Source organism: Pipra filicauda, unplaced genomic scaffold (genome assembly GCF_003945595.2).
Source record: "Pipra filicauda isolate LSUMZ 115617 unplaced genomic scaffold, ASM394559v2 scaffold501_size416358_pilon, whole genome shotgun sequence".
NCBI classification, from domain to species: domain Eukaryota; kingdom Metazoa; phylum Chordata; class Aves; order Passeriformes; family Pipridae; genus Pipra; species Pipra filicauda.
Window position 1 is genome coordinate 248,524 of NW_024104645.1, and position 20,606 is coordinate 269,129.

The 20,606-nt window shown below is 41.5% G+C and overlaps 2 protein-coding genes across 6 annotated transcripts in view; one reads left to right on the plus strand and one right to left on the minus strand.

Annotated features, from left to right (window-relative positions):
• The window catches only part of ANKRD27 (ankyrin repeat domain 27), a 54,609-nt gene extending 45,468 nt beyond the window's left edge, over positions 1-9,141 (plus strand). For 3 of the 4 annotated variants that reach the window (XM_027729579.2, XM_027729578.2, XM_027729577.2), the window contains exons 23-29: positions 910-1,107; positions 2,159-2,278; positions 2,829-2,990; positions 3,858-3,966; positions 5,206-5,287; positions 5,805-5,877; positions 7,491-9,141. In XM_027729579.2, the coding sequence (XP_027585380.1) occupies positions 910-1,107; positions 2,159-2,278; positions 2,829-2,990; positions 3,858-3,966; positions 5,206-5,287; positions 5,805-5,877; positions 7,491-7,766 (1,020 nt within the window). In that variant the 3' untranslated portion in view covers positions 7,767-9,141. The remainder of the gene's footprint in view (positions 1-909; positions 1,108-2,158; positions 2,279-2,828; positions 2,991-3,857; positions 3,967-5,205; positions 5,288-5,804; positions 5,878-7,490) is intronic. The other variant, XM_027729580.2, reaches the window with a different exon arrangement.
• Positions 9,142-9,669: 528 nt separating this feature from the next.
• Positions 9,670-14,789, minus strand: PDCD5 (programmed cell death 5). Of its 2 annotated transcripts, none has more exons than XM_027729585.2 (6): positions 14,695-14,789; positions 12,742-12,782; positions 11,812-11,873; positions 11,280-11,371; positions 10,963-11,034; positions 9,670-10,657 (listed from the first exon to the last, which is right to left on the minus strand). In XM_027729585.2, exons 1-6 carry the CDS (start codon positions 14,758-14,760, stop codon positions 10,610-10,612), a joined length of 381 nt encoding a protein of 126 aa, XP_027585386.1. In that variant the 5' UTR covers positions 14,761-14,789; the 3' UTR covers positions 9,670-10,609. The 2 variants fall into 2 exon arrangements, with proteins under 2 accessions (XP_027585386.1, XP_039242729.1); XM_039386795.1 differs by lacking the exon at positions 14,695-14,789 and adding an exon at positions 14,525-14,588.
• Positions 14,790-20,606: the final 5,817 nt, after the last annotated feature.

Sequence of the window (20,606 nt, forward strand, 5' to 3'; positions counted from 1 at the left end):
TCTTGGAAATAGAAAACCAATTACTTGCTTCACATTCAGACTGTGCTTTAGTCTCTGGTAACGGGTGTCCATGTGCCCTCAGTACAGAGATCATGTGCTAAAGATGCCAGAGCTTGAGACCATAAAGCTCATCTTATTGCTAACAGGGGAAGGAATGGCATCTGCTGTGCAATTTACTTGCCTGCTGAATGAGAAGAAGGAACTTGTTAACTAATCTTAACCCCCTGTGTTAGGCAGCACACACTGAAAAGCACACTGAGGACAGGCAGAATGACTGTCCAGCACTGTAATGTCAGGCACCCACAGTTTGTGAGAGGAGTGAAAGAAGGTGTTCTGTACTGCTGTGTAAGCTGTCTTGTAGATAGTTTCCTTATCTTGACTCCCTGTGGGAATCTGCTCTCTGGGCCAGTATTGCTTCCAGATGAGTAAAATTAATTTTAGTTTTTATCCTTATTACCTCAAGCTTCATGTAGCAGTAAAACAGGTGTGTAGTGTCTGTCTTGAATAGCATAAATGTGTGTATAAATGAAAGTAACTCATTAAAACTGACTAATATCCAGTATGAGCATCCTAACAGCTGTATTAAAACCTGTGAGTTTTACTTCTTCTCAACCTGTGCTGCTTTAGTCTCTTTTTAATATCATGAATACTTTTCCTGGAGTTTCTGTCTATGAAGTTATCATGTTGGAAGAAAAGAGAGAACAATAACATTGTTCTGTTCAAAAATACCACCCAGCTGCTCTGGTTTGCTGACTTTTCCTGGAGTCCTCAAGTTAAGCTCTGTAGCAGAAGTTCTTGTAACATCCATCTCCCTGGTTTGTATAAACTTAGCAGGTATTTGGCTGCTCTTTGGTTAACAGAAAGTAGCATGATTGTTTTTACAGTTTCGTGGTGTCTTTTCCTCAACAGAAATTTTCCAGGATCTCTACCAATGGGCTGGGAGTCAACGTTTCAAACCAGGATGGTTTTACTCCGCTGCACATGGCAGCGCTGCACGGGCGCTCCGAGCTTGTCTCGCTCCTGCTGAAACACGGGGCCAGTGTCAGTGCCAAGACTGCAAAACACGCAGCTCCTCTTCACCTGGCCTGCCAGAAAGGGCACTTCCAGGTAACTCGTCCCAAAAAAGCTGCTGTGGGAAATTATCAACAAGACTAAACCAGTAACAGAGAAAATTAGTTCAGGATTCTGCTTTTTCTTTCAGTGTCTAAAATCTCCAGGTGGAAAGGGGATCTTTCAGCTGAAACTGTTTCAGTAGACACCTTTTCTTACTGAATGATCTGAAATACTGGTTTAATGCAAGTGCTGCCAAAAGCTACTGTCATACTTCAAACACTTTAAAAATGCCTTGTGCAGCTGAATCTTCCTGTGTATGTTCCTCTATGCCTTCTCTTCAAGGAGGTTATGTGCACCTCTTGGTATCTTCAGTAGCCACAGTATTAAATATTTGCTGTGTTTTTGACTCATGAGCCAGTTTGAGCTCTGAGGGTAGCAGATAACCTCGTCCCTCACTGAGGGTAGGGTTTTAATACAGGAGGGAAGAGTAAGTGAGAGGGAAAGAAAAACAGTCATGAAAAAGCAGGGGCAGACAAGCAAATGGGAAGATGCAGAAAAGTGGAAAACTAGGGTTATAAGAATAAGGAGCTGAGGACTGCAGGAGGAAAAAAGAACTGTGAAGATGATGGGAAGACAAAAGCACTAGGGAAGCAAGAAAAAACAAGAATACAACTTGCACTTGTAGGTTAATGAAGGTTAGTTCATGGGATATTTACAACATAAAGAACTCCTTCCAAGCGTTCTTATGAGTTGGGAAAAGTCTGATGGGTACTGCTGCTGTGGTGGTTTGGTTTTGATCTTTGGGTTAGTTATTGGTTATGTATATTTTCCACATAACTCGAGTTTTATTTTCTGGCCTTTCTTGAAGTTGCTTAAGTTTTGGGGTTTTTTAAAAGTGTGTGTTAAAATTAATCTGATAGGAAGAGTTGTTTGTGGTTGTCATCTCTTTGGCAAATGTGACACTTGTTTTCTCCATCCTTTTTTCTTCCATCCCTTTCTCAATCTAGATTTCCAGAAAAATGGTTTAAAAAAGTAGGGGGGGGCTTTTCACTGCATGATTGTGGTTAGCTGGTACCTTAAATTAAAAAGTTTTTTCTTTCCATAGGTGGTAAAGTGTCTGATGGATTACAATGCTAAACAAAACAAAAAGGATATATATGGAAATACTCCTTTAATTTATGCATGCTTGAATGGCCACTATGAGACTACTGCCCTGTTGTTACAGGTAAGATTCACTGAAAACAGAATGTTCAGGGTGGTATTTCTCATGTGGTATCTGTGCTTACCCAGTACTCAGGATCAGTATTTTTAGTTTGACCTTTTTCTGTCAAAACTACTCAGAGAAAAAAGAAAGAGGGTTTGTTAACTCATTCTTTTCAATGTCTTCCTTTCACAGATTTTAATTACATAAATATTAGCTTACTATTGTACAGTTAGCTGTTTTTATGGAACTTTTATGTGGCAGGTGTTGGGTTTTCTGGCTTATGATTCTATCCCATAGGAGTTTTTATTGTAGTTTGGGGGGGTTTTTAAGTATCTCCTAAACCTGGACTGTATAGTAGATATATGCAAAAATGAAGTGAGCTGATCCAGGAAGTTGTGGTTATGAGGGAGGAGGAAATAATATGATCAGATGGCTTATGGTGACTGCAGAGGACTCTGCTGCCTTGTCCTTGTTCCTGCATGGGAAAGGAGAGGAAAACAGAATAATGTGCCATCTCCAGTCCGTGCTACCCTGCCTCTTTAAGTGGGATTTCATTTTGCTGTCCATCCAGCGTGGAGCCTCTGTGAACCTTTCCAATGCCAAGGGCAACACAGCCCTGCACGAGGCCGTGGTGGGGAGGAACGAGGCCCTGGTGGATCTGCTCCTGCAGAACGGGGCCCTGACGCACCTGAGGAACGACAGGAGCTGCACCCCTGCAGACTGTGCTGAGCCCGTGAGTGCAGGCACCTCCACTCCCAAAGTTCCCCGTGCACAACGTGGGAAAGGCAGCAAATAGAAGTGTTTGCCAGGACAATGTTTGCCAGACTTCTGTGTTGAACAATCACGTGCGGTACAAAGACTTCAGATGCCTCTTTACTGTACAACGTACAAATGATTATATGAAACCTCTTTCTAAAATAAGTTATCCTAGGCAAAAAGGATGAGTCTAGAAAGAGTGAAAGCACACATGTAAATAAAAATTACATTAAATTATGTAATGGCAGAGAGAGCAGAAGAAATGCTGGCAAATGAACACATTTCACTAATCAGTTGCACTGCCAGCAATCTTCCTTTTTCCACCCACCACCTTCTGCCCTTCAAACCTTTTCATACCTTTTATCTTGCAATAGATAACTGTGAGCTTCCCCTTTATTAATAGCAATAACATGCTCATTCTATCTAATATTAAATGATACAGAATTTTTTCATCCTTAAGGGATTTGATGCATAGTCCCTCTCTTTATATGCTTAAATAGCCTGAGATGTAGCATAATGACCACTAAGTTCTGTACTGAATCAATTTTAGTATGTGTATTACCATTTGAACTGAAATTAGCTTAACCATAAATTATATAGTTTAAAATAAGAGGTCAAGGCTACTAAAGCATCGCTCTGGTACAGTGCAACTGGTGGAACACTGATTTTGCCCCTACTCAAAATGATACAACTTCAGGTTTATGTTTATAATGAGATATTTTCATGTGTGTTACATTCATTTTGGCAGCAATTAATTGTCACACTCTGCACAGACTAAAATCCTAAATTGTACTGATGTTTTTCTTTAATAATGGTGAAAAATATGGAAACTCTTAAAATGAAGAACTCAAATATCATGAAGTTGCTGGAAGCAGCACCAAGCTCTGTACCCACATCAGCAGAAGGAGAGAAGGAGAGTGAGCAGCATGCTACTGTCAAGATAAGGAAAAAAGGTACCTGTCATATTTCCACTGGTATGAATAAAAAGGGATTTAGGAATTCATATGCAAATACATCAAATATTTAATGTAATTGATTTACATATAATTAAAGAACTGTCAATTATTTTGCATATTTATGATAGGTAGCACCTAGAATACTGTAACTGCAGCAAACTTAGTGTTATATTCATGACATTGCTGCAAACTTAGTTTTCACTTTTTTGGGGTATGTGTGCAAATTTCACATACAGAAGCATTTAAAGTTAAAAAACACACCACATTTGAGATTATATAATTAACTGTGTATTAACTGTGCATTTCAGTGCAAAGTAAAACAGGTTTAAATGACTTTGTCATTTAATTTGCCCTGAAACAGGTCAGGGCATTAGTTAACAAGTTCCTTCTCATTCATTACTGTCTCTCATATTTTGGGACAGAAATAAGAGCTAGAGAGGGAACTGTCTGAACCTTTCAGCACAGTTTGCAGAGGACTTTGAGCAGTGGCAGGATGTGGCACAGCCTCAGTCAGTGTGCAGAGACACGTGGCACAGAGTGACAGTGCAGCTGAGCTGCTGCAGTGCCTTCTGGCCACGGGAGAGAGGTGTTACCATCCCTCCTCCCCTCTCACCCTCTGATCTGGGTTATCCACTACTCCCCTTGTGCTGGCTCACAAGTGTTTCAGGTGCATTTTGAAGCTGGTAGAGTTCACTAACCTGGGGCAAGGGACATAAGTTTTGTGCTGAGCCAGGCAGGGAGGCTGCAGAGCAGGAATTAGGAAGATGAGGAGCAGGAGTGCCCATTTCAGTGGCCATGAGTTTTCAAAATAACTCTTGCTTTCCACCCTTGGAAAGATTTTGAATGTCTGGTTAATGGAAAGCCACAGTTAATCACAGTGTACTGATGCCTAAAATTGAGATAGTTCTTTCAAATATTATGAGAATAGTTCTAAAAGAACAATTGAAGATATGTTTGGCATCTGTGTGTTAATTCAGGTTTGTAAAAATTCAGTCTCTGCAGAAGCTTGGCCAGTCATGCTAATCTGATGAAGAATGTTTACTCCTGCAAATTAAAATGCTTTAAAATTTCCAAAGTCAAATTGCCACTCTGATTCGAGTTAGTACTGTTACAGTTTTACTGTAAAATTTAAAATCTAGTGTCAGAAGAGACCACTTTTCGTTCAGAACTGTGTTTTTTTAATTCCTAAGCGTGACTCAGTTGTAATTTTAGCTGCCTGTTCTTTTAAACCCCCAGTGCATTCTAAGCCCTGTGAGAAAGCCGATGATCCCATAAGCAGACAACTTCAACTGGTCCAATCAATTAACAGATTTAACAAGTAAGCAGAGGAGCTTCCTCAGAGTATGTTTGTTGTTTCCCATACATGAACAAGAAGTACAGCTGCTAATAAAGCCCAGAGAGGGCCAGTCATGGTGACACATCACATGCTGGTGTGACAGTGGATGTTAATCCCCCAAGGCTTGCACGCTCACATCCCCAGGCAGATGTTCTGGGCACGAAATGCTCACTGGGAGTTGAAGGAGCACTTACAAGTGTATTTAAAATGTATTTAAAATTGGGTTTGCACTAATACTTGGTGTACCATCATTTAAGGGTTTCAGAGCCAGACAGCTTTAAAAATGTAATGTTAGTGTTCACTCATTGGTTGGGGTTTGCCTATTATATTTTTTAATGTTAATATTTATTCTGTAGTAAAATACAGGAAAGGTGGTGTAAGGGAGCAGCCTGTCTCTGGTGAGAGAGTTCCACCTTGTGGAGCTTCTGTGATAGAGGCTTTTATGAAAGGCTTATGTAAAGACATTTAATCTCTTTCATTTCTTTAAAATTTTCTTTAGAGAAAAACATTTACGGAGAACAATAACAAGAGATAAAAGTGTCCCTAATTTTGACTATCAGTTACTGCACCAGGTAAGTGGAAATACTTGCTTGAATTATTTGTATAATATAGCAAATATGTTTACTTTCTATTACTGTGGGTACATATAAGAGGAAAGTTTCTTTACTAGTGATGGGTGCTGAGTCACTTGACCTGTTTGGCAAATTGCTGCTGGTTCATCGTTGTTCAAACTTCAGTGGTGCTCTTCAATAACACCTCTTAAACACCTTATTCTTACTTTTAAACCTCCTTAAGCCTCTTATTGCAGGCTTCATCTCTTGTTTTCTGTGTCATTACAGCAAAACCTAGGACTGAAAAACCGTGCAGGTTGTAGGAGCTGTAGCCAAGCAGGGATGCTTTTGGCAAGAGACACATTTTTCAGTAGATTAAAATCAGGGCTTGCATAAATCTGCTTGTAAGAGAAGGAGACTGCTTGCAAGGGTGACAGCAAAGTGCATGTTGCATTGTCAGCTGTGACACAAATATATGTGATAGATCCATCTCTGCTGGGGGGTGTGGTGGCACCCCACACCAACCTGACTGCTGGATGCTGCCCTTCACCCAGAGCATGTGCTCCCTCTTCCTCCTTACACTGCCTTTGGCTCTTGTTGCACCTTCTGCTGAACCATGTCAGCACACTTAAATCAAGAGAAAAACTAACCTGTCCAAAACAAAGCAGGTTTGACCAGGTTAGTCCAGCAGCTGCCCATCATTAGATTGACACAGCCTTGGAAATGCAGACTCTGCTGCTCATGTCCATCTAGAAAATGGGATACTGTTCTATTTCATAGAGCCCCTAGCAGACTGAACATTTGCAGAGAGCCTCGAGAACGCCAAATTAATGCCATAAAGCTGTAATATTTTTTATTTCTTGTATTAATGATAATATTCCACTACTTAATTAAACATGGGATTTAGATTTTATAACTGTGGCTCACTGAATGCAGTGTGTCATGTCATTACACAGGTGTCAAAAAACTAATATGTGACCATGAAACACAGCTCTTCAGCCATGTGCTGTGGTGAGTTCATACAGCTGTGGCTGTACAATGAATTCACGAGCCACACAGCTCTCAGTTGTGCCAGTAATCAAGGAGAGCCACCCCCTCTGTAAAGGAAAACTCAGGAGCAGGTGTGGAAATGGAAGATACAATAGTTGGAATGACCAAAAAGAGGCATTAAGGGAGGAGGGGGAGGGGTGGGTGTCTCTTCCCTCACCACTAACAACTGGAAGCAGGGAAATTTTGCCTTTACCTTCAGCAGTGCCTGGTTGACCGTGTCTGTATTGCTACTTCCATGTTTCTTAATAGTAAAAGAAAGGGCTATTAATTTCAGGTACCTTGAGACTTGCATTACCAAAGGTGTTTAGAAGAGTTAGGATGATGTTGGGATACCGCAGTGAAAATAAGTTTTGGAATGCCTGTTCTGTTTTCAGTTCTGGTACTGATGTGGCCTCTTCTTATTTTTTCATATATGGCCAAAGTATAATTACTCTCCTACAAAGTCTGCCATTTTTAATCCTTTGCTGCATTCTCAGTATAAAGAATACCATGCAATTGATGTGAAAATTATAACATTCATTTTACTTCTTTGTAATGAAGAAAGTAGGTAATGCTCTTAACATCCCCTTCCTCTCTCCTCACAGATGGCTATTAAAAGCTTTGATAAAACCAAATTAAAGTCTGTGGGAACGCTGGCCCAGAGCACAGTTGAGGGTGTGGACACAGGAAGCAGTGGTGAGTTTGTGGAACACGATGACACGATGGAAGTTCCTCACAGGAGCAAGTTAATGCAGCGGAGACACACAGTTAACGTGCCCCTTCCAGCAGAGGATGGCAGTGACAGTGGTTCATCCAGCCCTGGCAGTCTGGGTGTTTCACAGTCACAAGACTGCTGTGAGGACTCCATTTCAGATCACTGAATTTGGTGCCAAAAGCTGAGGAACTCGGTGGTGTGAGTTCTGTTAACCTTTCACTGTGTGTCAAAGACGTCAGTGCCACTCGCAGGCCTGTGCTCAGAGCAGAGGACAGGACAGCTCTGCAGCACAAACTGAATGTTTTAGCACTTTGAAGACTGACTCCTGTTTATGGTGGAGGTAACTAACAGCCAGATCATTACTGATCTCACAAACAGGGACATACCAGGATGTAGACAGCAGAATTACTTTCCTATCCTACTTAGCACTTATTAAAAAATTCTATGTAACAGTAAACCAAATGAAACCCTGTATTGTATTTTTCAGCCACCCACTTTGTTTTAAAAGTCTTTGAATAATTTTTGCATTTTTCAGTTTTTATCACTACATTGAGAATATATTTATATATATATATATAAAAAGATATATTGGATAACAAGGTATTTATTGCCAGAGATAACTGAAATGTCTCTATTTTTATTGTAATGTTACAAACCATTATAGTATATATTTCTGTATAGTTCAGTAGCTGGGCAGACAATAGTGCATAACACTGCAGCACTGCATTATTGATGTGAAGGGATGCAATCCTTGCTGATTGCTTGCAATGCTCCCCTGTATTAGAGCTGCAGCATCAAGTTCCTACACAGGAGCCAAAATACTGGGGAAAAAGCAGAGAGCCCTTGACAAAGCTGAACTTTGGACTTGCTGTTCACAGCCTAATAAAAAACAATGCAGAAGCGTGTAGGGACACACAAAATAGTTGGGTTTTCCCTTCCTCTAAAGCAAGTAATGCCAAAATGCACCACTGTTCATGATTCTGAACCTGGGCAACATCTGCAGACAGAACTGCTTAAGAGCCTGCTCTGGACTGCTCTTAAAAAGGTGACATTCCCATAAGAAAGGTACTTCTCTCATCAGTGAGCTTTGGTTGGAATAGGCCAAATCCCACCCCATTCCCTGGGGTGATCTCTGAAAGATCACAGGGAACTATGAGGTGGCTGCTTAGATTTCAACTTTATTTTCCACTGTTCAGTTATGTGTAAATAGCACAAGCCAGGTTTGACAGTGCAGGATTTTTTATTCTTGGCTCATCACATCCAGCTTGCCTTTTATTTCTATTTCCAAACTATTTGTATGGATAATTTTCTTTTAACTGTGGTATTAGTAACCTGCCTGGCAAAGTACAAAGCTGGAAGACAGACTGATGGGTTTTTCAAATAACTTTTTAATCTAAGAGTTAAAATGTCAAATGACATTTGGATTTGATGGTAATGTGTTTATTTTTCTAATAATTTATGAGTTCATATGATTTTCTGATGTGCCTTGGATTTGTGCCAAATGATAGAAAGCAAAAACTAGTAAAATAACTCTTGAAAAATGCTGTTTTCTTTGAGTCCTTTTGTCCAAGCATTGATCTGTTGTGCAGATTTCCTTGCTTGGTTTTTTTTAGGCATTTGAAGACTTCACCTTGTATCCAGTTGTAAATTAAAGGATCTCCTGGAATTTACTCTTCAGTTCAATACGATTTTCTTCCCTCCCACATTCACAGATTATTAGGTTGTGTGGTTTTGGATTTAAGGCACAGAGGTGTACAAAATATAATTGTTAGTGAGATTGAACATTTTCATATAACCTCCTTTTCCAGCTCTCCATTCACATTAAAAAAAAAAAAAAGGATGGATGTTCAGCTCTTACAAACCAAAAGACCCAAAAGGAAAGAGACAAACCAGGTTTTCTTCCCTCTTGTGACACTATAGATGAACCAGAGTAAGTCACTTGTCCTTACCTATAAGAATAACCTCGATATTCAAGAAAAATTCCAGATCTAGTTCAAATGAAACAAAAATAACAACTGCTTAATACTTTTTTAACCACATTCACACAAGATGAAAAACACCCACTAGTGCTCACTTGAAATAATTTTATTCTGTTCCAAAAAACACTGCAGGTGGAATCATACATGATCCTGTTATGTCAGATAAGGGGTCTGTGGTGGTAGAGTGTTTATCAACACATTACAGTATTTATCCTACTAACTTCCATAACCATATTTTTGAATAAAGGTGTAGCACAAGTTCAGTTTTAATTTATGCATGCAGGAGTTGCAGAAAGTTTAGGAAAATGGTCTTTTTTTTTTTTTCCAGTAAGAAACACTCCAGCCATTTGATAAAAGTGGAGGTAGTTTTAAGAACATACGATACCAAGTGTCTGAACAGTGCTGTTACACAGTTAACTTGCTTTTTTGGAGATAGCCCAATAACTTCACAGAGCAGTGGTTCAGCTGTTTGCTGTTACCATTTCTTTACACAGACTGCCTGATATGGAGTCCCCTGATCCAAACTCTATTTGATGCCTTCACTTTATTTTTAAATTTCTACTAAGGAGTTGAGAGCCATTGAATGGCTCGACAGGGGTCCTTCAGGGGTTCAGGAAATCTCCTTTCTAACACTTCTGGGACTTGGAGGCAAGATTTTAAACTCCTGGAGAGTGGCTGTTCCCAGCTTCTCACTTGGCTCCTGCTATGTTTGGTATCTCCACCAGCAGCAAGTTAAGTGTGTGCAGTGGCTGAAAGCAGAGCTTACACACTGTGTAAGGGGCAACAAAACATTCATGCTCATGAAGCCGTGGGGAACCTCGCACTGCTCGGGACTCTGAGACTACAAAAATTTAAGTTATAAAATCCCCCTTCTCAAATTTATTTTACAAGTTCATTTGTTGGCCTTTTATAATAATAATAATAATAAAAAAAAAAGTGAAGAAGCGTAAACATGTTCAGGTCTTGCGTTCTGCCTGATAACAGCAAGTTGCCTTTCTCCAGGCGTTTGTTTGGCAGCCTTACAGTGGTATCAATAATCGTCCTCTTCATCAGAATCCAGTACTCTCCTTCTGTTGAACTAAAATGAAACAGATAAGGTGAAAATTGAGGGGTCACAGTAATTCCAGGCTGGCACGAGCCTTTCCCACTCTGCATTTGACAGTGCACTACCTGGAGCAGAACATCCCCCATCCCTCCCCTCCCAGTGGGGCTGCCAGTGTCACACCCCAGCTGCAGATGTTCCTGCTCTGATTCCATCCCAGCACTCACCAGTGCAGGGCAGAGAGGTGGAAATACCAAGTTCTGCCCTGAACCAAACTGGTCCAATATCTGTTATTTTTCTGCTGTTTTGTAACAACATCACATTTAGGAAAGAGAGCTTACCTTCACTGTTGTTTTCTTTTCTGTTTGCTGACTCACTTTTTCAAGTATTTCTATCAAACCTTGTTCTGATACCTAGGAGAGTGAAAGACCAGCTGTACAAACACATTCTGAGAAATGCTTAGTATCAAAAAACAATGAATCACAATTTCCTTTCTTATGAAAGGTTTTTGATGGAATTATATAATAATATTTAAAAGTTCTCAATTGCCTTTTCAGTTATTTAATTTACAGCTATAAGAAACATCCTTTTTTCTTTTTAGAGTGAATTGGGTTTGAAAATGAATATATGTGAGAAAGAACTGGGAAAAGATACTCACCTTTCCAGCTAGCTGTCCAAATCTTGCCATCTGTATAAGATAATTCTCTACTGCTTTTGCTTTGTCTGGTTTCACAAGTGCTAAATTGCTTACTGCAACAAAAACAGGCTCTGCTCATTTGGGTTTAAAACATTCTCAAATACCTTCACCAAATAATTAAAAAGTGACAAATGTCCCTTTGAAATTGTCTCCTTCATGCCAAGGTTATGAAATACATTGAAAAAAGCATTTTCACTTATGCCAGACACAAGGCAGTTATATTTCTTACTTTAAAGTATTTGTTCATTATTAGATTAACCAATTTTTACTTTCCCTAAAATTCCTATTATTAATAAAAAAAAATAATTGATTAACATTATTCAGATGTCAGTTAAACCCTCCCCTCCAATCGCTGATATTGCTGCAAGTTTTATCTTCTCAGCAACAACAGTATTTTTCTAGTCTGGCCTCCATACAAGCACCTGCTGGATTTGAGCAGCACTGGAGTCCACCAGGTGAGAAATTTTGATTAGAAAGTTACTTGGATACTCACGTCTTGCACGGGCTGCTTGATCAAGAACTTGGGCTAAAATAGTATTTCTTATCTCTGCTTCCCTGTAAGGGAAAATGGACCACACATTAAAAGTGGGATTTCAAATACCTAAAATAACATGTACAGAACAGCAAACTACAGAACGCTTTTGATTCATGGAAGATCACTTCAAACCTTATAGTTACATGATTTCTTTTACAGCTTTTCCCCTCAGGGGCACTTCTATGTACATTGAAGTTACACAGCTGGCAATGTCTTCCAAGAAATCAAGATGGAATTTAATACTTACACCTTCTTACTGCTTATGATTACATCTCAGAGACTACCCACTTTGGATCCTGTGTTCAGTTCCATGTGGAATTCATCCCAAGGCAGTGTATGGTAAAGCAGGCACAAGGAACAGTCCTTGCAATGGCAAGACGAACCCAAACCTCATTATGTATCTGGCATTTTTCACTAAGTCTTCATATATTTGCAATATTTGACTATCTGCAATTCTAGTTTATGCATTTCAGTCAATACAAACTTGGACTGTGTGCCAAGTCAGCTCTTCAAACATTTGTTTTCAGTGTTCCCCTGAGCACAAATACTAAACACTGTTCCCACACAAAGCATTTTGTTTCATAGTTTTAACTGCAACAGCTATCCCAGAAAAACCAAACCAGCTAGGAAAGGCTGTTCCTGCTGCAGTAACAGAGCCAAACCCAAAGTGGTCACTCGGACAAAGCAGCAGTTTGAGAGGAGCTGTGCCAGCCTTCAAGATTTGTACCACGAACTCTTCCCAACCTTGAAGAACCAAGGTGTTTTTTCCAACAACAAAACAAATGAGGGGGAGTTTTCCAAAGAAATTAAATACTCAAAAAACCTCAGAGTAAATGGTTAAAAATTATTATTAGATGCAAGACCAAAATTCAATAGTCTCATTGGTACCTCTGCTTTGCTTCCTGTTGCGATGGATCACCAGGAGGCTCCTAAGGAATGAGAGCGGAGTAAATACCACAGTCCAGGAACATTTCACACAGGACAGTCCATTTAAATATTCCAGCAGCATCCATGGAACATAAACCTGCCTGAACCCGCCTGGCCATGGATGAGATCCTGGAAATGGGAATCTGCTGCCCCAGCAAATAAAAATGCCACCCTCTGCTTTCCTCACAATGCAGCGATGCCAACAGTGGGATGAGTGCTGCTCCTGGATCTATCCACAGACTGCCTTCCCCTTAGGCGTAGGTTAATAAACTTCCCCAAAGCCCAGAAAACTGACAAAAGCATTATAAACCCATTAAGGTAAGTTAAGGATAAGTGAAATTAAATTTAACACTTTGTATTTATCAAAACAAAAGAAAATCCAATCCCAGCTGAGATCAGAGAATCACAGAATCATGGAATATTCTGAGTTGGAAGGGACCCACAAGGATCATCAAGTCTAACTCCTGGAGTCAATGAAAAGTCATTAAGGGGGGTTCTGCAAGAGCTGGTCCTGCATTAAATACTAATATATATGAAAAATAAAAGGGGACAAACTTCCAAGTCACTATTAGTGATGACTATTCAGAAGCAAGCAACAAAGAGGAAAAACCTGAATTTTATGTAGAATCTGCACCTCAGATTTTACAGGTAACACTTAAAAGGGTGGAAACTGGATGGGAAACTGTACAGAAAGAGAACAGGGTTGCTCAGAGGTCTGGGAGAGCCTTCACAGGGACAACAAAACTGCCAGTTCATATAAATCCATACAAAGATCTCCAGGGGTGTCAGAGGATGGTGCCAGACTCTTTCCAGTGGTGCCCAGCGACAGGACAAGGAGAAATGGACATAAACTAAACCACAAGAAGTTCTACCTCAACAGGAAGAAAAACTTCACCTTGAAGGTGGCAGAGCACTGGAAGAGCTGCCCAGGGAGGGCGTGGAGTGTCCCTCTCTGGAGACATTCCAAACCCACCTGGATGCGTTCCTGTGTGCCCTGCCCCGGGTGACCCTGCCTGGGCAGTGGGGTTGGACTGGGTGATCCTCAGGGGCCCCTTCCAACCTGAACCATGCCGTGACTCTTCAGCTCTGAAAACCGAGATGGCTGGAAGGTAATCCATGGAGTAGTGAGTGGTGTGGAGCAAGGTCGGGGGAGGGACCGCTCGTGTGCGGACCCTTCCAGGGCAGGAAGGCTGCTGAGGGGAGGTGACCGCGGGTCCCGGGCAGTGCCGATTGTAGCCAAGGCCCCCGGCACGGCCGGGCCGCGCCCCCTCAGTCACCAGAGGCCTCTCCATCCCCCGCTCCCCTCCAGCCTCCCAGGGGCGTTCGCCGCACCCGCTGAGAGCGGCCCGGGCGGGGGCACGGGCGGTGCCTCACCCGGTCCCAGCTCTGATCTCTGGCATCTCTCGCCCCGTGCCCAGCTATGATCTCTTACCCCGTGCCCAGCTCTGATATCCCCCATCTCTGGCCCCGTGCCCAGCTCTGATCTCTTACCCCCGTTGCCCAGGCTCTGATCTTCCCCCATTCTCTCACGACGTGCCCGCTCTGATCTTCCCCCATCTCTTCACCCCCGTGCTTCGCTCTGAATTCCCCCATCTCTCACCCCATGCTCAGTCTCTGATTCTCCCCATCTCTCCACCCCTGTGCTCAGCTTGATCTCTTCCATTCTCTCACGCCGTGCCCAGGCTCTGATCTCCCCCATCTCTCACGCCGTGCCCAGCTTGGATCTCCCTTCCCCATCTCTCACCCCGTGCTCAGCTCTGATCTCTCCCATCTCTCACGCCGTGCTCAGCTCTGATCTCTCCCATCTCTCACTCCATGCCCAGCTCTGATCTCCCCCATCTCTCACTCCATGCCCAGCTCTGATCTCCCCCATCTCTCACGCCGTGCCCAGCTCTGATCTCCCCCATCTCTCACCCCGTGCTCAGCTCTGATCTCTCCCATCCTCCGGGCCCTCAGCGCCTCCAGCTCCTCGTCCGCCATTGCTGAGCCAGGCCCGCCCAGGCCCGAGCAATCCCCCGCCGAGCGCGGCGCCCGCGCCAGGCGCGGCCAATCGAGCGCCGATGGTGCAGGCAGGGCCGCCCGGAGCAGGGGACACGGGGACGTGTCCCGCTGGCTTTGGGATGTCTCCACGCCCTCCCTGGGCGGCTGTTCCAGTGCTCTGCCACCCTACATGGAAAGAAGTTCTTCCTCATGTTGAGGTGGAACTCATGGTTTCATTCATGGCCATCGCTCCTCGTCCTGTCACTGGGCACCGCTGAGAGTCTGGGATTCCCCTGACACCCCTTGGACATTGGGTTGATGGGATCCCCTCTCTGCTCTTCTCCAAACTAAACAGTCTCTCCCTGCCTGAGAGATTCTCCAGACCCCAAATCATCTCCGTGGTCCCTGCTGGACCCTCTCCAGCAGCTCCTGGTCTTTCCTGAGCTGCCCCTCTTTTGGGAGCTGCTGGTGTCGGGAGTCGGAATGGGATGGGGTCAGACCCGTGAGTGCCCTGTGTGTGAGCACACAGGGTGTGGGAGTCGGAATGGGATGGGGTCAGACCCGTGAGTGCCCTGTGTGTGAGCACACAGGGTGTGGGAGTCGGAATGGGATGGGGTCAGACCCGCGAGTGCCCTGTGTGTGAGCACACAGGGTGTGTCCATTGTGTGTGTGATCCCAGGGAGCTGCTCCCAGGCTCCCGGAACACCAAGGGTTTGCTGTGTCCATTGGTACCAGTGACTCCACACCGTCACTGCTGTTTGGACTCGTGGCTCTGGGCTCTGGGTCTGCCACAGGCCCTCTGATTGCCTCTAAACTCCAGGCAGAGGGGCAGGATTTGGCCAAGCATCCCACAGGGGCAATATGGATTCGTCCTTCCCCAAGCTCTGCTCGGTGGTGACTCCCCAAAAGCACCTCACTGTGCTGTACCCACTGCATCCCAGCCAGCAACAGGGACTGAAAGACATCCTGCCCCTCAGCCATGGCCCTGTCCCTGGAATCGAATAAAAACAAAAAACCCAAGCAAAAAAAACCAAAAGAAAACAAAACCAAACAAACCCACAAAACCAAACAAAACCCCACCCCCAACAAAAACCAAACCAACCAAACAAAAAAACAACCAACCAACAAACAAAAAAACCTGTAAAAACAACAAAAAACAGACCCACAAAAACCCCAAACCCAAACAAAACTGACAAAGGTACTGGCCTTGATCAGGCTACGTACAAAGTCACCTTAATAGCAACTCAAAGCAGCTATTGTTGTCACAGTCATTTAATAGCTGCAGTCATGTTAAATTAAGTAACTTTGACATCTCAAATTTCAGCTTTCAGTGCTGGTCACTCACATATTCTCATTAGAGGCTGTAGGTCTTTCACTTGTGCTTTGAGATTTAATTTAACCAAAGCAACAACTTGAACACGAAAACCTGTTCTACCAGGATGAATAATCCACAACTTCCTAAAACCAGAGGTTTCTGTAAGGATAAATTATCAAATATTTCTGGTCTAGTTTTAAAATGTAACAAAATGTGTCAAGTGCTTGACAGAATTGCTGGATAAAACTAATTTTCTTTGGCTCTTTCCACGTTGCATGCTCTAATTGGATCAGAGGAGCCTGTCCATCCTACCTGAAAACTTTTCATCCATTCGCATAGCCTGTTTAGTCCTTGATAAATTGAAAATCTACTTCGGGAGCACGTTTTTAGTGGCTTTGGAGGCAGGGTTTGGTTTTAGTTCATTTTCCCTTCCCCGCTGGCAGCAGAGGGAGCCCTCGGTCCACGCAACAGCATTTGGTGCTCATCGTGCCATAAACCAGAAAACACAAAAAGGGTTTGTTTGGGGGTTTTTTGTATTTTTTTTTTTTCCGTGCAGTATGTTCTCACAGATGAAGCTTTAATCTATATCGTGCATCTCTGCTGCTGTAAATTCATGCTCCATTTTACCACCATATGCTTGGCTTCGCTCAGAGAAAGCCGCAGTAATCCTAATACTTCATCTCGCTTTATAGATATTTGTGTTGCGAGTTTTGATTGCACATTGTTTGCTCACACACTTAGAGGTTATGACTTAATAAGGTGTTTTGGATGAGTTTATTAGCAGTGAGCTGGCAGCTGATGAGCTTTCATGTTTTGAGAAGGTGTTGTCATAGTTATTGTCCATTACAGTGTGAGGTTCGGGAAGCAAAAAGGAAGAGTTTAGTTCATTAAAGGAATCTGGAGTCATGCAGCACAGTGCTTTAGGTTGTGTATGATTTTTGGCTAGTTTCTTTTTCAGCTTGGAGGTATTATAATTTCCTCTGCAAACCGAGCAGCTCAATGTGAAAGCATGGAAGGACAGACACGGGTTTTTCAGTATCAGCAGAGTTGCTTTATGGCATTCAGGACCTTTAAATGTGATGCAGAAATGGTGGATTCCTGAAAGTTTTAAACACATTTGATATATCCACGGAATTCTGCATATCATTTATATTGATGAAAAATGGTAAACAGAAAAGAGATGCTTTAAAAAGTCTTTTTTCCCCCCATTTTTTTTAAACTAATATTTTGTATTTTTTAAGAATGTCAGCTCTGAAAGGTGCTAAGTATTGGCTGGGTTGCAAGGAATAATGCACTATATGTACATTAGTAGATCAGTAGAGTGACAGGAAAAGTACTGTAAAAGATCTGTAAAAATCTCAAGGGTATCAATGTCAATAAGCAGGATCCTTCCTGAGCCCTTTGAGACTCCATCTCAGACACTAGAGGGCTCAAGAAATGCTTCTGATTTCTTCCACAAGGTTTTAATCACTATAAATGGTGTGTCTCTTTCAGTAATGCTCACATTGACCTTATAATCATCCTTGGAATGACATCATATTACAGCCATAACAGAAGAATGGCAATGCATGAATAAGCTAATGAAGAAAACACCTCCTTCCTCAAGCAATTGCAAATAAAACAAAATACCTACACTTGTGACAACACTCTGCAAACTCCATGTTTAGTGCTTCTGATTGGAAGATACACTGGAAATCCCTGCTTGAAAAAATCCGTGCTTGACAAAATCCTTGCCTGATGAAATCCTTGCTTAGTCATCTCCGGCCTAAATTAAAATTTTAGTACAATTTAGCCACATAAAATTTGCTCTTGGCCTTTAAAAAAAATTGGCATACATTGCAGTGCCTTCAAAATAAGCACTGCAAGATTTTTCCACCTTGCAGAAACTAAGATATTTAAAAAAAATTAATATTTAAAGAAAAAAAAAACTAAATTCAGTATTTGATATGAGAGAAATGAATAAAAATTTACATCAGCAGTAGAACCCAAATATATAATCTTCAATAATTAACAGTGAATTTTAAGCATCTAATTAGTTATTACACAATGATATTGTGTTTATTCCAAAGCTTACTGAAGCCATAGAAAATTTCCCCTTTAATTTCAATTTTTCTATAACAAACATACCAGTGCTAACGAGGATTGTTTGCAATGCAACACTGAACAGGTGCCTCAGCAGTGGGCACTAAATGAATAAATACAGTCTGAAGAAACACTGCCCAGGCTGGGTCATGGATCTGCAAAGATTTGTATGCAATGATATCAAAGTACAGTAGAATAGATCTGGAAATGGAATGATGATGTGGGAGGAGATCTTAGATTGTAAAAGACAGGAGTGAAACAAGGAAAATATTATTCATTACAATTTTATAGATAGACTTTTTAATTACATTTTATTTCAAAGGGTAAAGAGAAAATATAATCCGTGCAGTGCCATCAGCTCTGAGGAGCACACTCAGATGTTCCTTTACATATATTTTTATATATATATATATTTATAAAAAGTGGGATACTGAAGCTGTGAAGTTGATAATAAGTATCTTACAGATTTCAGTAGGAAATTATCACAGCTTAAGTCCAACACCTGCAAAGTACTTGAGTTCACGTGTAGCTTTCAGTTCATGGGAAAATCCATTAAATTTGTGTGTGCGTGTGTGTATATCTATCTACCTATATATTTATACATTTATATATGTATGTATGTATTTCCTTTTTTAAGATTGCCATCACTCATGGATTTGCTCTGCTACAGAAGTGTCAATAGTTACTTTAACCTGGCTGAAGCCATTAATGGGATTTTTGTTGCTATGTGTGCTTTCATGCCTTAATTTTTTTAAACATCTGTGTTAAGTGTTTTTTCTTGTGCTTTATCAAGAATTAGAGCATGAATGCCTTTGGGTTTTTTTGGCTAAAATCTTATACATGGGATTGTTTGTTCCCTTTTTGGGTTTTGTATTTGTGCCCATGTGAAGACCAGCTGAGCAGGTTAAGCACTTTCTGTAAGATAAGGTCAGGATTGTCCTCCTTCCTTAGCTCTCTCTGCAGCTGAATATGAACGTTGCTTCTCCTGAAACACATGTTCCCCAGATTCCAAATAAATATCTGAACCGTGAATAACAGGGAGTAGGCAACTTAGAAATATCTCTGTAAGTTAGAAGGAAAGATATTGCAGTTGCCAGTAGTATTGTTTTATTTAATAAAATTAGGTAGTCTCACTTTTTAAAAAAAAATTAGGAGTTTAAAAACTGTTGCTAAACTTAGGTCTGGAAGTTTAACCTTGTTGTCCACCAGAATTATTTTTTGCTTTAAAAAACCCCAAAACAACCTCAAACAAACCCTTCCATATTATTTGAACTTCATAAATTTGAAGCATGGCTCCATTAAAAGATACTACTGTGTAAAAATGAAATGCACTAACCCAGCAGTTCTCTCCTGTGCAGTGAGTGTCTGCTTGCTTTAGTAACAAACATGAACTACTGCTGGTTTTTTACTTATTTTTGGAAATGACACTGGTGTAAGAGATGCAGTAGATTTTTTTTTTCATTGTTAAGAGAAATATTTCTTGCTTTTCAACTATTACATTTTGCTGTAGCCTGTGGAAAAGAATCTACTTTAAATGGTATGGAACACTATTGGTTCTAATTATCTATTTAATTAAGAGCCCATGCAATAGAAGATGCATATTAAAAATGTTGAAGTTACTCACTTTAACCCACTGTCTCTACTCTGTATCCCCTTCTATAAGTTTCCTATATGCCCTAATTGCAGCCATAAGCTTTGGTTTCCAAATTTCCAGCATTAATAAGATAAAGTATTTTTAACATGTAAGAGCTCGAAGCATAAGTCAAACAAATTAAAATATTTGTATCACTCAAGAGCTTCTTTAATTCTCAAAGATGAAGATGAGCTAATTACTTTAAAACTTTAAAGGGGCTTTCTGCCTTTGTGGGTAGTATACTATTCTTTATTACCAACTAAACCAGAATATTTCTTATAATAACTGCTGATCTGACTGACACATGCTAATTGAGATGTGCAGTGTAAGACACCTCAAATGAGCACAGACACCAGTGTGTGGTACTGTCACAATGTTTGTAGTTACTTAAACAAATTTTCTCTTCAGAGGATAGTCTGTGTAAGGCTGTTTTAAGTACCCTTCTGTTAAATGTGCTGATTTGTGATATTTAAAAATTTGGTTCCTTCCACCTAGGAGCAAACCCCTCTCAACTCCAGCAGGTCTCCATGGAAGAGTGTTACACTGGATCTAGGTCAGTCCATCTGTGGCTTTCAGATCTCCTGGCTGACAGATGTGGGCTCCCTGATTTTGTGGCAGTTGTCTGCTCCAGACCCTGGAAGCCTTCCCATCCCAAGCCATAGGGCTGCAGTCCAATGATGTGCTTCCCAGAACGGTGGAATCTGGGAGACCAGGCTTCTCAGCAGCCCTTTAGGCTGGATGCTGAGCACCTCACCAGAAGCCTGCCTGGCAGGATGCAATCAGCTACATTTTCTTTGCCAAATCTGCAAATTCTGA